The sequence below is a fragment of the Hemitrygon akajei genome, chromosome 6, assembly GCF_048418815.1.
Source record: "Hemitrygon akajei chromosome 6, sHemAka1.3, whole genome shotgun sequence".
Taxonomy (NCBI): Eukaryota; Metazoa; Chordata; class Chondrichthyes; order Myliobatiformes; family Dasyatidae; genus Hemitrygon; species Hemitrygon akajei.
Genome location: NC_133129.1, coordinates 36860377 through 36878349, shown reverse-complemented (window position 1 = coordinate 36878349; position 17973 = coordinate 36860377). Strand labels below are relative to the sequence as shown.

Here is a 17973-nt window from a genome sequence, read left to right as displayed (position 1 = left end):
CATTCCATTTGTTGGCCTGAATCACATAATTCATAACCTTTAGTGTTTTTTCCACTTTGATCTTTAAGCTCAACACATCCAACACTGCCTCCTTTTTTCATCTTTATTATATTATCAGTTTTAATTCCTACCTTGACTTTCTGACAGTTAATCACAAATACCACCTTCATTGTCTCCAGGTCCATCTGTTTCAGTGCTCTCCTTTCCATCCTGTCATCTTCTATTCTTCATAAGCTCTGTGTCCAATATTCTGCTGTGAGTATCTTGTACCCTGCTAAACTGTAACTACCTATTTCAGGTCTTGCTGGCTTGCACTAAATCCATGTAAATCAGTTTACAATCCATAGTTACTTCTATCAGGCCGTGAATCTTCTTTCCTCAACTTACCTCGACAGCCTTTTCCTCTTCAGATATCACCTCCAAAATACTCTGTTTCAGATTTGAACATTTTGGGCAGTTTTCCTTATTCTTCATGATGGATAGAGCCTTTGGTCAGTTTGGTAAAGTCCCTCTTAGCATACTGAATTTTTAAAGATCTCAGGCCTTTCCATCTTCCTGTTTGCGTGGTGTCTGTTTTTTTGTATCTCTGTTTATAAAACAATTTGGCATTTTTTTGATGTTAAAAGCTTGCTGTAAATCTAAAATAAAACTGAAAATGGTATATAAGTTCTGCTACTCCTCTAGCCAGTAAGTTCCTTAAATAGATTCAGCTCACCTCTTCAAGGTTTCTATTTATGCTCTTTCCCCAATTATTAGATCAGTTTCTTTCATGTTCAGAAGTATATTCCCAGCTCTGTTCGGATTTCAGGTAGTTCTATGTTGATTTTTTAATCTTTATGCTCCTGTTGTCAGTTTTCAAAAACTAGAGCATTTGAGAGCATGCTTATACAAGCCATGTGAATGGTTGTAAAGAGAAGTGGATGAAGAAAAAAATGTTATTCATTTTCTAGTTATGTAGAGAAGCTGTCAATTACTTCATCTAAGTAATGTGATTGAGGCATTTTTAAATTCATTCAAGGGATGTGACTTTATATGTTGAGTCATTATTTTATTGCCCATCCATAATTGCATTTGCTGAGCTGCCTCCTTAAACTATGCAGTCCTTGATATGGGAGTACTCACAATACTGTTACCAGTAACTGTATTATCTGAAATTTCAGATCTAATTTATTCAGTATATTATCAATGCACCAGTCTGTGAGAAACCTTAATACCATTTGGACTGTTCTCTTCAAGCTTTGATGCTCCTCTCCCCATTGATTCCATTTATTTGTATATCTGTAGTCTTGAAGTTCCTGCTCACATATCTGAAGGTGTGGAACCAGAAGGAAGTGGAAAAGATACAGAAGTTAACAACTGTGAAGCATCAAGTGAGAGTACATTGAAACCTGTTAAAAAGGTACTTTCCTGTGAAATCAAGTCTGGTTTGAACTTTCCATGATCAACTGCATTAGTAGCATCTGCTGTCTTGCAGCTAGCTGTTTGTTTTCCACTAAGTATAATTCTAGGATTGATTTTGAATTCCTTTGACAAGCTGCTGCACATGAAGCTGCTTAAGACAGAACCCATGGACTTACAGGAAAGATTCTAGGATGGATTGAAAATTGTTTTTTGGCAGGTGACAAAGAGTGGAATAAAGGGAGCCTTTTCTGATTAGCTGCCAGTGACTAGTGGGGTTCTGTAGGTGTCAGCGTTAGGGCTGCTGCTTTTCGCGTTGTATGTCAGTGATTCCGGTGACGGAATTGATGGTTTTGTGGCCAAGTTTGCAGGTGAGGTGGGTAGTGTTGAGGAAGTAGGGAGACTGCGGAAGAATTTGGATCTGTTAAGGAGAAAGGACAAAAAAGTAGCAAATGGAATGTAGTGTCGAGAAGTATATGGTCATGCACTTTGGTAGAAAGAATAAAAGCATAGACATTTCTAAGCGGGGAGAAAATTCAAAACTCCAAGGTGCAAAGAGACTTGGGAGTCCTCATGCAGGACTCCCTAAAGGTTATTTTGCAGTTGGTGGTGAAGAAGGCATTCATTTTGAGAGGACATAAAAACAAGAATGTAATGCTGCGGCTTTATAAGACACTGATGAGGCCTCACTTGGAGTATTGAGAGTAGTTTTGGGCTCCTTATTTAAGAAAGGATGTGCTAACATTGGAGAGGGTTCAAAGGTGGTTCACAAGAATGCTTCAAGGAATGAAAGGCTAAAAGTATGAGGAGCAATTGATGGCTCTGGGCCTTTACTCGCTGGAATTTTGAAGGATGCGGTGGATCTCATTGAAACCTATCAAATTTTGAAAAGCCTAGATAGAGTGGACTTGGAGAGTGTGTTTCCTATGATGGGGAGTCTTGGACCAGAGGGCACAGCCTCAGAATAGAGGGACGTTCATTTAGAATGGAGTGAGGAGCAATTTCTTTAGCCAAAGGATGGTGAGTCTGGAATTTGTTGCCATAGTTGGCTCTGGAGGCCAGGTTATTGGGTGTGAAAGGTTACGAGGAGAAGGTAGGAGAAAGGGGTTGAGAGGGAAATGGATCAGCCATGATAAATGGTGGAGCAGACCTGATGGGCTGAATGGCTTAATTCTGCTCCTATGTCTTATGGACTTTCTTGCATTGGACAGGGTGCAAAGGAGATCACCATAATATTGTCTGGGAGGGAGTGTTTTAGTTGTGAGAAGCTGGTTTGTTTTTGGAGCAAAGAAGGCGGAGGGGAGATATGATAGAGATATATGAAGTACACAAAATAGAGATTCCGTATATGATATGAAACTTTTCCATGTGGCAGAAGTATCTAAGGACAGAGTGCAAAGGATTTAGGTGAAGAGATCTGAGGAAGAATTTTTTCATCAGTTGGGTACTTGCAATCTGGAACAGGCTGCTTGAGGAGGCAAATACTATTACAGTACTTACGACAAGGAATGCTGTCACAGGAAAGCAGCATCCATCATCAAGGACCTTCACCATCCAGGCCATGTTCTCTTCTTCTTGTTGCTATCAGGAAGGAGGTACAGGAGCATCATATCCCACACCATCAGGTTCATTAAGTTATTACCCTTCATCTATCAGGTTCAGGAACTAGAGTGCATCGTGTCACTCACTTCAACTGAACTGTTTCTACAACCTATGGACTCACTTTAAATTATTCTTCATTTCATGTTCTTAATACTTATTATTTATTTATAGTTTTTTTTTGGTTGTATTTGCACATAGGTTGTTTGTCTTTATTGTATGTAGTTTTTTATTGATTCTATTGTGTTTCTTGGTATTTTACTGTGAATGCCTGCAAGAAAATACATCTCAAGGTGGTATATAGTGACATATATGTACTTTGATAATAAATTTACTTTGAAGTTTTAGAAATATCTTGACAAGCACATGAACTGCTGAAGCACAGCAGGATTTAGTGTAGATGGGTACGTGATCGTTGGCGTAGATATGGTGGCTAAAGGATTATGTGTCTCTGTTTTCTATGACTGAATCTTTGGATAAGATCCAGAGGAAATTATATGGGCACTTTAGCTTTGTTTTGTTAAATGCTAACCTTAGATACAGTCATACTTTCTGTGCAACTAGTTGCGTCATTCATTTCTGATCACCCCATTTTAGGAAAGATGAAAGAGTATGTAATTTGTAATACAATTGTAATAGGGGACTTCAATATACAAGGGCGTTGGGATAATCAGGTTGGTGTCGGACCACAAGAGGGGAAATTTGTTGAATGCCTGAGAGGTGACCTTTTAGAGCAGCTTGTACTTGAGCCTACTTTGGGAAAGGCTATCTTAGATTGAGTGTTGTGTAATAACCCAGATCGTATTAGGGAGCTTAATGAAAAGGAAGCCTGAAAAGGCAGTGATCATAATATGATTGAATTCATACTGCAGTTTGAGAGGGAGAAGCATAACTCACATGTATCAGTATCACAAAGGGAATAACAGAGAATTGCCCGGTTGGATTGGAGGAAGATGCTGCTGGGGATGGTGACAGAGCAGAGATGGCTGAAATTTCTGGGACTAGTTTACAAGGCGCAGGATAGATATGTTCCACAGAAGAAGTTGTTCTCAAATGGCAGGAGTAGGCAGCCATGCTGACAAGGGAAGTTAAGAACTGCATAAAAACCAAGGAAAGGGCATATAATGTAGCAGAAGTGAGTGGGAAATTGGATGAGTGGGAAGCTTTTAAAATTCAGCGAAAGGCAGCTAAAAAGCTATAAGAAGGAAAAGATAAAATATGAGGGCATACTAGCCAATAAAAGTTTTGTGTTTAGTTATATAAAGAGTAAAAGGAGGGGTGAGAATTGATGTTGGACTACTGGAAAATGATGTTACTGAGGTAGTAATGCGGGACAATGAAGTGGCAGAAGCACTTAATGGGTGTTTTGCATCAGTTTCCACTGTGGAAGACACTAGCAGTGTGCCAGAATGTCAGGGAGCAGGGGTGAGTGCCACTGCTATTACAAAGGAAAAAGTGCTAGGCAGACCCAAAGGACTTAAGGTGGATAAGTCACCTGGACCAGATGGACAACATCCTAGAGTCCTGAGAGAGGCAGCTGAAGAGATAATGGATGCATTGGTCATGATCTTTCAAAAGTCATTGATTCTGGCATGGTCCCTGAGGACTGGAAGAATAGAAATGTCACTCCACTCTTTAAGAATGGAGGAAGGCAGAAGAAAGGAAATTATAGGCCAGTTAGCCTCAGTGTTAGAGCCTATTATTTAAGAATGAGGTTTCGGGGTGCTTGGAGACTAATGATAAAATAAGTCAAAGTCAGCACGGCATTTGATAAGGTGAAAACATAGAAACATAGAAGAACTACAGCACAATACAGGCCCTTCGGCCCACAATGCTGCACTGAACATATACTTTCTTTAGAAATTACTTAGTGTTTCCCATAGCCCTCTATTTTTCTAAGCTCCATGTACTTATCCAGGAGTCTCTTAAAAGACCTTATTGTATCTGCCTCCACCACTGTCGCCGGCAGCCCATTACACGCACTCACCACTCTCTGTGTAAAAAAAACTTAACACTGACATCTCCTCTGTACCTACTTCCAAGTACCTTAAAACTGTGCCCTCTTGAGATAGCCATTTTAGCCCCAGGAAAAGGCCTCTGACTATCCACACGATCAATGCCTCTCATCATCTTGTACACCTCTATCAGGTCACCTCTCATCCTCCATCGCTCCAAGGAGAAAAGGCCAAGTTCACTCAATCTATTCTCGTAAGGCATGCCCCCCAATCCAGGCAACATCCTTGTAAATCTTCTCTGCACCTTTTCTATAGATTCTATATCCTTCCTGTAGTGAGGTGTGCAGAACTGAGCACAGTACTCTAAGTGAAGTCTGACCAGGGTCCTATATAGCTGTAACATTACCTCTTGGCTCTTAAACTCAATCCCAAGGTTGATGAAGGTCAAGGCAATGTATGTTTTCTTAACCACAGAGTCAACCTGCGCAGCTGCTTTGAGTGTCCTATGGACTCAGACCCCAAGATCTCTCTGATCTTCCACATTGCCAAGAGTCTAACTATTAATACTTTATTCTGCAATCATATTTCACCTACCAAAATGAATCACCTCACACTTATCTGGGTCGAATTCCATCTGCCACTTCTCAGCCCAGTTTTGCATCCTATTGATATCTCGCTGTAACCTCTGACTGCCCTCCACACTATCCACAACATCGCCAACCTTTGTGTCATCAGCAAATTTACTAACCCATCCCTCCACTTCCTCATCCAGGTCATTTATAAAAATCATGAAGAGAAGGGGTCGCAGAACAGATTCCTGAGGCACACCACTAATCACTGACCTCCATGCAAAATATGACCCGTCTACAACCACTGTTTGCCTTCTGTGGGCAAGCCAATTCTGGATCCACAAAGCAAGGTCCCCTTGAATCCCATGCCACCTTACTTTTTCAATCAGTCTTGCATGGGGTACCTTATCAAATGCCTTCCTGAAATCCATATACACTACATCTACTGCTTTACCTTCATCAGTGTGTTTAGTCACATCCTCAAAAAATTCAATCAGGCTCATAAGGCACGACCTACCTTTGACAAAGCCATGCTGACTATTCCCAATCATATTATGCCTCTCCAAATGTTCATAAATCCTGCCTCTCAGGATCTTTTCCATCAACTTAGCAACCACTGAAGTAAGACTCACTGGCCTATAATTTCCTGGGCTATCCCTACTCCCTTTCTTGAATAAGGGAACAACATCTGCAAACCACCAATCCTCCAGAACATCCCCCCTCCCCATTGATGATGCAAAGGTCATTGCCAGATGTTCAGAAATAGCCTCCCTCACCTCCCACAGTAGCCTGGGGTACATCTCATCCGATTCCAGAGACTTATCCAACTTTGTGCTTTCCAAAATCTCCAGCACATCCTCTTTCTTAATGTCTATATACTCAAGCTTTTCAATCCTCTGTAAGTCATCCCTACAATCGCCAAGATCTTTTTCCTTAGTGAATACTGAAGCAAAGGCATTTAAGAGGCTGTGCATCTATGTGCAGATAATGGAATGATATGGACGTTGTGTAGATGGAAGGGATTAGTTTAATTAGGTTTTTAATTACTAGTTTAATTAGTTCAGCACTATATCATGGGTTGGAAGACCTTTTTCCATACTGTATTGTTCTAAGTTTTATGTTCATCTCAACTAAATAGGTTGCAGGAGAGGGTACCTGAGGGAAGAATCTAAATCTGACATCGGGATTTTAGAAGCATGGAGCAGCAATCTCCCAATGCGCAATCTTTGTGAATTCTATTGGTGTCTACATTATAAACATGTATGAATATCCAGAGTTGTAATGATGATCACACCTTTTTAAGTGTTACTGTGATGAATGCAGTTTCAGTGAGCAATAACTAACAGAACTCAATTTCTCACAATCTTAAACAATACACATCAGTGTGGATGATGACATTAAGTATTGGAGTATAAAAGTATAAATTTACCAAAACTATGAAGTCAGTTTTGAAATTTGCTATGCATGTATATTAAGAATGTGGAAGACAATGGTGTGTTAATGAGAGATAGCTACAGAAAGAGCTTGCTATTTGCTATGCATATATCCTAAAAATGTAGAAGACAATGATGTGTTAATGAGAAGTAGCTAAGAGACGTAGATTAGAACATGATTAAGCCAATTGATAGAAACAATAGGGACAGTGATGTACGTGAGGTACGTGTAATACGCAACTATAGATCGATTACATATGCTAATGCAACTGGACCAGGAGATTGCTATAAAAAATGCTGTGTCCGGGGATCCGGGGGGGGGGGGGGGGGGCAATCAGCGACTAGCTCAATGACTGTCTCAGCTTTGATTTGCAAATTAAAGTTTAACCCTTCTTGAAGAATCTTCTGCATCTCTTGGTCATTTGTAAAGCACGAAAAACCACGACATCAGTGTGGATGATGACATTAAGAAGCAGTTAAACTGTTGTGAATATGTTAATTCTATTCCCTCCTCTTCTGCAAAGAAAACTTGTTGGGAATTTGTATAGTAACTGACTGAGCAGATCAGACAGCATCTATGGAAAGGGATAAAAGCATCTATGTATGTGCCGAGGATCTTCATCAGGACTCGCACTCTTAAGCAATACAATGGAATGCATCCGATGGAAATTTGCATACTGCCTGTTGTAGGCTCAAAAAGGTTATTTAAAAAAAGGACTTCCATGGGAATGGAGAGAAAATCTTAGCATGCTTAATTCACTATTACTTATGCCTGAAATCTTAATTTTGATTGCTTCATCTAGCTAAAACCATTGTTTTATAGTCACAGCCTGAGAAGGTGATGGTGAAAAAAAGATCACAGGCCAGAAAATTCTCCAGTTTGTCTAAGGATCCTCTATCGTGGACAAGTGCAAGAAAAAGTTCTAGTGATCGGAACTCTAGATTTAAGCAGAGGACTCTTTCTGCTGGTGCTACAAAGAGGCCGTTGGCTGATACTCGTGCATCTACTGCAATGCAAAAAAAACTAAGGAAGCAAGCAGGTACATTAACAGATCCTAGAAGGGACTCTGTTCTTACAGAACTTCCCATGGTAAGGAAGGTATTTTGGATTTATATATTTTTGACAGACTAAAGAAAATGAAGAGAAAAAAACCTTGTGTCATGAGCTAATTACAAAATACTTTTTGGATCATAATTTGTTCTGTGCTGTCTTTTGACATGATAGAATAACTTACATAATTGAAAATTCAAAATAGAACCAGTAAATGCTGGAAACATTCAGATCATGGAGCATTTGTAGAAAAGAGAAATAGTTATAATTTCAGGTCTGAAATCTTTTATTATATTTTGAACTGAAATGTTGTGTTTCTTTCCACACAAGCTCCCAACCTGCTGAGTGTTCCCTGCGTTTTCCATTTTTAATTTCAGATTTCCAGTATCTACTGTTTTGATCTTACATTTGTGAAAATTCAAAATGTTGCTTAAATTTATAGGTACTTTTTCTGATGATTTCAATTTTTTATTAACTTGTTCAAAATAGCTTGTCTGTAGCAGAGAAAGCTAAAATATTTCTGCTTTTGTGATTGGCTTTTGTTATGTCTTGAAATAGATGTCAGGATAAGGCTTTTGAATGACTTATTTAAAAACAACTAAATTTTAATTGTTTCATTTTATAATGAACAGGAAACTAATGATTTTTATGTAACTGGCAGCAAATACAAATCAGTTTGGCAAAATTCCTGCAAGTCTTTAGATTAATGTGGTGCAGACAGATTTGTGATAGTTGATGTAATACTTAATGGTTTGGGAATAGTTCTGTTGCATGTGACTTTGTACTCCAGCAAGGAAGTGATAATTTGGAGGATAGGACAGTTTTGTCAAAAATGGTCAATTTTTGGGGGGAGAAACAGGCTGTGGTTGAGTTCAATTTGCATGTTCTGTCATGGCAAATATTCACTATTGCTGTTGTTCATATCCATCTTTGCTTTGTTTCAGCAGCTGCTATATTATCTTTTGTTATTTCTACTTTGTTAAACATACATTAGAAATGTAAAATGTTTTGATACTTTACCCGAAAATGAATAATTTACTGAAAAACAATCCTCTTTGTGACAGGACACTTCAGTGAGAAATGATGATAAAACCTCAGGACAGATCAAAGAGAATACCTTAGGCAGGACGTCAATTGGATCAGATGCTTCACCTAATTCGTCTGCACTGAGACCTGCCACTCCAGGTTAGGATATGAATAATGCAGAATGCATGTACTGAATGACATGATTAATACAAGAAACAATGACTGTGTGAAGCCTCTATTAGAACAATTAAAATATCATAAATATTCTTCATCAAGAATAGGTTGGGCTTGATGGTTCTCTTCACAGCCAGAATTTGGAGATGCGGCTTGAAATGGAATATTTAAGTTCGTCCTGAAGGGATTCACATAACTATCCAACTAGATTTCTCCTCCCTTTGGTCTACCCCACCCTCCCCATCTTTTTTTTCTTGTCATCAGCCCTCCCTCATCTTGTTCTACTTATCACCTTCTAATCTCTCTTTAATCGCCCTTCTTAGCTCTCACTGGCCTCATCCAGCCCTGTATTGATAGATAGATAGATACTTTATTCATCCCCATGGGGAAATTCAACTTTTTTTCCAATGTCCCATACACTTGTTGTAGCAAAACTAATTACATACAATACTTAACTCAGTAAAAAAATATGATATGCATCTAAATCACTATCTCAAAAAGCATTAATAATAGCTTTTAAAAAGTTCTTAAATCCTGGCGGTTGAATTGTAAAGCCTAATGGCTTTGGGGAGTATTGACCTCTTCATCCTGTCAGAGGAGCATTGCATCGATAGTAACCTGTCGCTGAAACTGCTCCTCTGTCTCTGGATGGTGCTATGCAGAGGATGTTCAGAGTTTTCCATAATTGACCGTAGCCTACTCAGCGCCCTTCGCTCAGCTACCGATGTTAAACTCTCCAGTACTTTGCCCACGACAGAGCCCGCCTTCCTTACCAGCTTATTAAGACGTGAGGTGTCCCTCTTCTTAATGCTTCCTCCCCAACACGCCACCACAAAGAAGAGGGCGCTCTCCACAACTGACCTATAGAACATCTTCAGCATCTCACTACAGACATTGAATGACGCCAACCTTCTAAGGAAGTACAGTCGACTCTGTGCCTTCCTGCACAAGGCATCTGTGTTGGCAGTCCAGTCTAGCTTCTCGTCTAACTGTACTCCCAGATACTTGTAGGTCTTAACCTGCTCCACACATTCTCCATTAATGATCACTGGCTCCATATGAGGCCTAGATCTCCTAAAGTCCACCACCATCTCCTTGGTCTTGGTGATATTGAGACGCAGGTAGTTTGAGTTGCACCATATCACAAAGTCCTGTATCAGTTTCCTATACTCCTCCTGTCCATTCCTGACACACCCCACTATGGCCGTGTCATCAGCGAACTTCTGCACATGGCAGGACTCCGAGTTATATTGGAAGTCTGATGTGTACAGGGTGAACAGGACCGGAGAGAGTACGGTTCCCTGCGGCGCTGCTGTGCTGCTGACCACCGTGTCAGACCTACAGTCTTCCAACCGCACATACTGAGGTCTATCTGTCAAGTAGTCCACTATCCAATCCACCATGTGAGAGTCTACTCCCATCTCCGTTAGTTTGTGCCTTAAGATCTTGGGCTGGATGGTGTTAAAGGCACTAGAGAAGTCAAGGAATGTAATCCTCACAGCACAACTGGCCCCATCTAGGTGAGAGAGTGATTTGTGCAGCAAATACATGATAGCATCCTCCACTCCCACCTTCTCCTTATACGCAAACTGAAGAGGATCCTGGGCGTGCCTGGTTTGTGGCCTCAGATTCTGTATTATCAGCCGCTCCATGGTCTTCATCACGTGCGACGTCAAGGCAACAGGTCTGAAGTCATTCAACTCCTTTGGTTGTGGTTTCTTCGGTACTGGGACAATACAGGATGTTTTCCACTGTCTGGGTACTCTTCTCTGCTCCAGGCTCATGTTGAAGATGCGCTGTAGTGGTTCTCCCAGCTCAGTCGCACAGGCCCTCAGTAATCGTGGGGAAACTCCATCCGGTCCAGCCGCCTTGCTGGTACAGATCTTCCTCAGTTGACCTTCCACCTGTGCAGCCGTAATCCTGGGCATGGGCAAGGTCTCCTGTGAGTGGCTATTTTCCTGTGAGGGAAGTAAGCCTGGTGTGGATTTCTGCGGTGAGGATGAGATTGAGCTGTCGAACCTGTTGAAGAAGTTGTTCAGCTGGTTCGCTTTCTCCACATCTCCACTTATGTTCGCCCCCCGCTTTGCACCGCATCCGGTGATGATCTTCATCCCATCCCACACCTCCTTCATGCTTTTTTTCTGCAGCTTTTGTTCTAGCTTCCTCCTATACTGCTCCTTTGCCCCCCTTATCTGTACTCTGAGTTCCTTCTGAACTCTTTTAAGCTCCAACCGATCACCATCTTTAAAGGCCCTCTTCTTCTGGTTTAGGAGGCCTTTGATGTGACTAGTGATCCAGGGCTTATTATTGGGATAGCAGCGAACAGTTCTAACAGGGACAACGGCATCCACACAAAAGTTAATATAGTCCGTTGTGCATTCAGTGACCTCCTCAACGCCCCCACAGAGCCCCCCTTGCAGTACATCCCAGTTAGTAGTACCGAAGCAGTCTCTCAGGGCCTGTTCAGCTTCAGGAGTCCACTTCCTAAAAGAGCGTGTGGTAGTGGGATGCCTCATCACAATTGATTTATATCTGGGCTGTAACAAAACCAGGTTGTGATCAGCTTTCCCCAATGAAGGCAGTGGGGATGCACTATATGCCTCCTCAACGTTTGCATACAGTAGGTCAATAGTCCTATTGCCCCTGGTGTAGCAATCCACGTACTGGGAGAAAGCAGGTAGTGTCTTGTCCAAAGTCACATGGTTGAAGTCCCCTGTAATTATCACCAGTGCCTCAGGGTGCTGTGTCTGAAGCCTAGCAACAGCGGAGCTGATGACTTCACATGCTACCGTTGCGTCGGCACGCGGCGGGACATACACATTCACCACAATGACGTTTGCGAATTCTCGAGGCAGGTAATATGGCCTCATACTCACGGCGATCAGCTCAATATCTGTTTCACAAACGGAGATCTTTGTACTCACATGCCCGGGGTTACACCATCTTACGTTAATGTAGACAGCGAGTCCCCCTCCTTTCTTCTTCCCACACTTTTTGGCATCTCTGTCAAATCTTACCGTAGTAAAACCAGGTAATTCTACATTTACATCCGGGATGTTAGCCGTCAGCCATGTTTCGGAAAAACACATTAAACTGCATTCCTTGTATGCTTTAACATTCCTTACTAATGAGGCTAGCTCATCCAATTTATTTGGCAGCGAGTTCACGTTCCCCATAATGACCGAAGGAACAGCGGGTTTATAACGCTTCTTCATCTCCGTCCACTTATCCCTGCACAGTTTTCCAGCCCTGGAGCCGCGGAACCTCCGTTTAATTTCGTTCGGGATCTGGATCTGTTGCGCAACACTGACTTGCACCTTTCTCAGTGAAAGTAGCTGGTTTCTCGAATACAACTTTCTCTCCATCTCAATATTAAATAAATACTAAACATAACACTATGACTAAAAAAAAAAGAAAGAAACAACCTAAAAAAGAATGATCAATTTATCAAATCTCGGGAGCAGCTGGAAAAGGCTGCCGCTCAGGTCGGCGCCGGGAGTACTTGCACAGCCAATAAAGAGCAATGGGCTACTAATATTTGACCCAGTAAACATTTAAATTATATCTAAGTAGATGGTTGATGTTTATCTCATCATCCTGATTCCTTTCCATTTTTATGTAACTTGGCTTTATGTTGATAAAGGCAAAAGAAGTAATAACTTGGATTCATCTTACCTTAACCTGAAAAATAATTATAACTTGGGAAAGATTTCCGTGAAAATTTTCATTTACAAATCGTAGAAGTTGGTTTTCTTTTGTTAGAGCTGACCTCTTAACACTTTAGGTTTGTTGCTTTATCCATTACTATTTCATAGATATACATCCAAGTGTGATCCTACCAATAGATTCCACAGGTTAAGCAGCTTGATTGCCAGATACTTCTGCCTAAGTATCTTAGCAATATTTTAAATTGTTTTGCCACCTTTATTAGAAATTGAAAATAACATGGCACAGCATGCCCAGTTCCCTCTTAAAGCCTGCATATTTTAAGGAGGAAGTAGCTATTGAAAAATCTTTAAAAAGTAGTTTTAAATTTCATTTAAATTAAACTTTGACTTCATCACAAGTGAACATCAACTTTTAATAGAGAATTATGTGTATTTTTTTCGCCTTTCAGAAGACAGACCTTTATCTCTGAAAATCTGGTGCCCTGAAGGTGTTAAGAGGTTATCAAAAGATGTCACTGAACTGGATGTGGTTCTCAATGATTTTGAGCAGATTGTTACAGAATTTAAGTAAGTTTAAGGCTTGTATTATACATATATCTAAAGAAGTAATTAATATCAAAGAGTTACTATAGGAAATGGAATCTTATAAATGCATGTATTACTCAGATGTTAAATATTCCAATAATGTAAAAGAATAGAAGTGTCTTCAGGTGCCATTTCTTCCTCTGTGAGCTGCAAAAGAGCCATATTTTATGAACATTCCTTTAAATTGCCATTTCTGAAATCTTGCTGCTTTTGTAATTGCTCGTTGAATCTTGCTTGCGTGGCAGCAGTGTTTGTTTTTTTAAAGCAATTTATAATCCATTAAATATCATGAAGTATGCAGAGGATGTATATATTTTTAAAAGGAATGCACATAGTGTTGAGACTATATTAGGTCATTCCCCCCCCCCCCCCCAAGCTGTATCAAAAGGGGTATACCTTTTGCTGAGGGGAATGGGCACAGAGTAACCTTGCGTTGACTGCTTACTCACCTTACTTCTGGTGATCACCCATCTACTATCAGAAGCCATCGCTCCAGGCGTGACATCAGTAAAAGTCTCACCTGTGAGATTTTTAGCCTCCCAGTTGATCCTGGGTATAATCAGGCTCCAGCTCCAGTTTCTTTATGTTGTCAGTCAGGAACTGCAGTTGGATGCATTTCCCACAGGTGTAATCATCAGGGAGACTGAAATCCCACATCTCAAACTTAAGTTCTAGCCTGCGTGTGCCTATTCTCGCCAAAGCTTGTTGAGCTATGGCAACTATGGTACACTCCAACAGTGGCAGCTCTGCTTACACCCCACTACTTTTTATTGGCTCTTGTCAAGTGCCTAAGATATGGTTATCATTGCAACCTGCCAAAAAGTTCCTAAAGGCCCCGAGCTCTTATTAAACCTTGCACTCCCTTACCAATGAACAATTTCTTGTGATGCTTGCAGCCCACTGAATTAAAGTTTTCTTACTTGAATTGGTCCTCAGTCTGGCTATTGAGGTTGCATTTGTGGAATACTGTACTGAAGGACGTGACCACTGAATTGTTCTTTGGAGATCAAGTTCTGTCTTTGCCGAGGGCAGTAGCCCATTATATTGTGTATCTGGTGATTGCTGTAAGATAGATGTAAAAATTCATTTTGGACTCAACAGCTTAAAACTGGGCATGGGAGCAGCATAACCCCATAACACCAAAATTTCTATTCCCATGGCTTGACATATCCCTTTCGCTATCAATACAGTCAAGCTGGAATACCAGCCGATTTAATCAGAATAAACCTGCAGTAATATTTAAAACTAAGATGTAAACCTGGTGTAGCCATTACACGGGAATACTTACATGCAAAACAGTATGGGTGTGCTGCAGAACAAGCAAGAGTATTCCCACTGATCTAAGTGGACCTGCTCCAGACTGTTCAGATCCAGTCTGTACATGCTGCCAATTGCAGATATGTTTATTAGTGGATAATTAAATATAGGGAGAGGGAGGATGAGGATGCAGATGCTCCAGAAGTGTGTATATTTCCAATTATAGCAAATCCCTGGACAAATGTGGTGATGCTGAAGTTTTTGGAGCATTCACCATCCAACACTACAAAAATAGAGGTACTTTCTTGGTCTCCTTTTGAGTTTCAAGTATGAAGGATCAGTCCTTTGTAATGCCAAAAATTGACTAACATTATATTGTGAATGGGACATGATACAATACGGGCAGTTCTGAAGACAGAAGACATGTTTGCTTTCTTGGTTGCACAGCATTCTATCTTTGAAATATATTGTATTTCTTTTGTTGTGATGAGTAAAAATCTAAACTGGGGGTGTACAAGGATTGTAGCAATTCAAGAAAGCAACAAACCAATACTGGAATTGGTGATAACCTACAGTACATCTCATGTGATACTTCTCACCTTCAAACTCAGTGACACATGATGTTGTTTGCTGGATAGGTCTCAGTCTGTGGTTTTCACTGTCTCAAGGACCAAAAATTCCAACAATTTGCATCTACAACTTGACTGAAGCTACTCCATTGTTCAGATGGATTGCAAAATATGTCTGAGGGTTGATCTATAATAACAATTGGTCATCTAACCTTCTACTGGCTTACAAGGGACCTCTTTTTTTACCTGATCTTGTCAACTTGAATGCTAACAATGCTCGAAGTAATCTTTATTTGGAGTACAGTTTAAGACAGACAGACATACTTTATTGATCCCGAGGGAAATTGGGTTTCGTTAGTCGCACCAACCACGAATAGTGAAGAAATATAGCAATATGAAACCATAAATAATTAAATAATAATAAGTAAATTATGCCGTGGAAATTAGTCCAGGACCAGCCTATTGGCTCAGGGTGTCTGACACTCTGAGGGAGGAGTTGTAAAGTCTGATGGCCACAGGCAGGAATGACTTGCTATGACGCTCAGTGTTGCACCATGGTGGAATGAGTCTCTGGCTGAATGTACTCCTGTGCCTAACCAGTACATTATGGAGTGGATGGGAGACATTGTCCAAGATGGCATGCAACTTGGACAGCATCCTCTTTTCAGACACCACTGTCACCAATATCTCCTATGGACATAGTTCTATTGTAACTAAATTATTTAAAGTTCAGTGAATTTATTATTAAAGTACATATATATTACTATATACTATCTTGACATTCATGTGATTGCAGGCATTTACAGGGGTCAAAAAAGAAATGCAGTAGAATTTAGAAAAGAGCTATACATGAAGATAGATAAGCAACCAATGTGTAAAAAAGACAAACTGTGCAAATAAAAATTAATACCAATACATAAGTTGTAAAGAGTCCTTAAAAGTGAGTCTGTAGGTTGTAGATATCAGTTCAGAATAGGGGTGATTAAAGTTATTCATGTTGGTTTAGGAGACTATCGCCTGGTAGCACTCACATCGACAGTGATGAAATGCTTTGAGAGGTTGGTTATGAACTCCTGCCTCATCAAGGACCTTGGACCCACTGCAATTTGCCTATCGCCACAATAGGTTAACGGCAGACGCAATCTCAATGGCTCTCCACATGACTTCAGACCACCTAGACAATACAAGCACCTACATCAGGATATAGCTCAGCATTTAATACCATCATTCCCACAATCCTGATTGAGAAGTTGCAGAACCTGGGCCTCTGTACCTTCCTCTGCAAATGGATCCTTGACTTCCTAACCGGAAGACCACAGTCTGTGCAGATTGGTGATAACATATCCTCCTCGCTGATGATCAACACTGGTGCACCTCAGGGGTGTGTGCTTAGCCCACTGCTCTACTCTCTGTATACACATGACTGTGTGGCTAGGCATAGCTCAAGTACCATCTACAAATTTGCTGATGATACAACCATTGTTGGTAGAATTTCAGGTGGTGACGAGAGGGCGTGCAGGACTGAGATATGCCAACTAGTGGAATGGTGCCGCAGCAACAACCTGGCACTCAACATCACTAAGACGAAAGAGCTGATTGTGGACTTTAGGAAGGGTAAGACGAAGGACCACATACCAATCTTCATAGAGGGATCAGAAGTGGAGAGAGTAAACAGCTTCAAGTTCCTCGGTGACAAGATCTCCGAGGATCTAACCTAGTCCCAACGTAGTCATAAAGAAGGCAAGACAGCGGCTATACTTGATTAAGAGTTTGAAGAGATTTGGCATGTCACCAAGTACACTCAAAAACTTCTATAGTTGTACCGTAGAGAGCATTCTGACAGGCTGCATCACTGTCTGGTATGAAGGGGCTACTACACATGACTGAAAGAAACTGCAGAAGGTTGTAAATCTAGTCAGCTCCATCTTGGGCACTAGCCTACAAAGTACCCAGGACATCTTTAGGGAGCGGTGTCTCAGAAAGGCAATGTCCATTATTAAGGACCTCCAGCACCCAGGGCATGCCCTTTTCAAACTGTTACCATCAGGTAGGAGGTACAGAAACCTGAAGGCACACACTCAGCGATTCAGGAACAGCTTCTCCCCCTCTGCCATCCAATTCCTAAATGGACATTGAAGCATTGGATGCTACCTCACTTTTTTAATATACAGTATTTTTGTTTTTGCATATTAAAAAAATATTCAATCTACATAATTGATTTGTTTCATTTTTTATTATTATTTTTTTCTCTTCTATATTATGTATTGCATTGAACTGCTGCTGCTAAGTTAACAAATTTCACATCACATGCCAGTGATAATAAATTTGATTCTGATAGTTGTAGGATAATAATTGTTCCTGAATTTAGTATCTGAGCTCATTACAGCACTTCAGGCTCAAGAATGTGCAATAGTTTTAATACTGTGCTATTTTGCTTAATTTGACAGGCAGTCTGTGGAACCCTTTACTTCCAGAAAAGTAGTTAACAGATTTTTTATTAACTTAAAGGAGCAAGTCACTGAAACTGTAAGTACTGTAACACGCACGTTTCCAATTACAACACCTGTTTGTATTGTATGGCTTGATCAGGACTTTAAAACATATTTGCTGATCCAACATAGTAACACTTGATAAGGGTCACATTTAACAAAGCTTGCTAGAATGTCCAAGTTAGAGAGTTTTCTGTGAC

At 40.6% G+C, this 17973-nt stretch overlaps 1 protein-coding gene across 6 annotated transcripts in view; it reads left to right on the top strand.

The window, feature by feature from the left end:
• The window catches only part of cenpu (centromere protein U), a 33799-nt gene that overhangs the window by 11646 nt on the left and 4180 nt on the right, over positions 1-17973 (top strand). For 5 of the 6 annotated variants that reach the window (XM_073048115.1, XM_073048116.1, XM_073048119.1 and 2 more), the window contains 5 exons: positions 1285-1399; positions 7778-8044; positions 9070-9190; positions 13323-13440; positions 17732-17810. In XM_073048115.1, the coding sequence (XP_072904216.1) occupies positions 1285-1399; positions 7778-8044; positions 9070-9190; positions 13323-13440; positions 17732-17810 (700 nt within the window). The remainder of the gene's footprint in view (positions 1-1284; positions 1400-7777; positions 8045-9069; positions 9191-13322; positions 13441-17731; positions 17811-17973) is intronic. The other variant, XM_073048120.1, reaches the window with a different exon arrangement.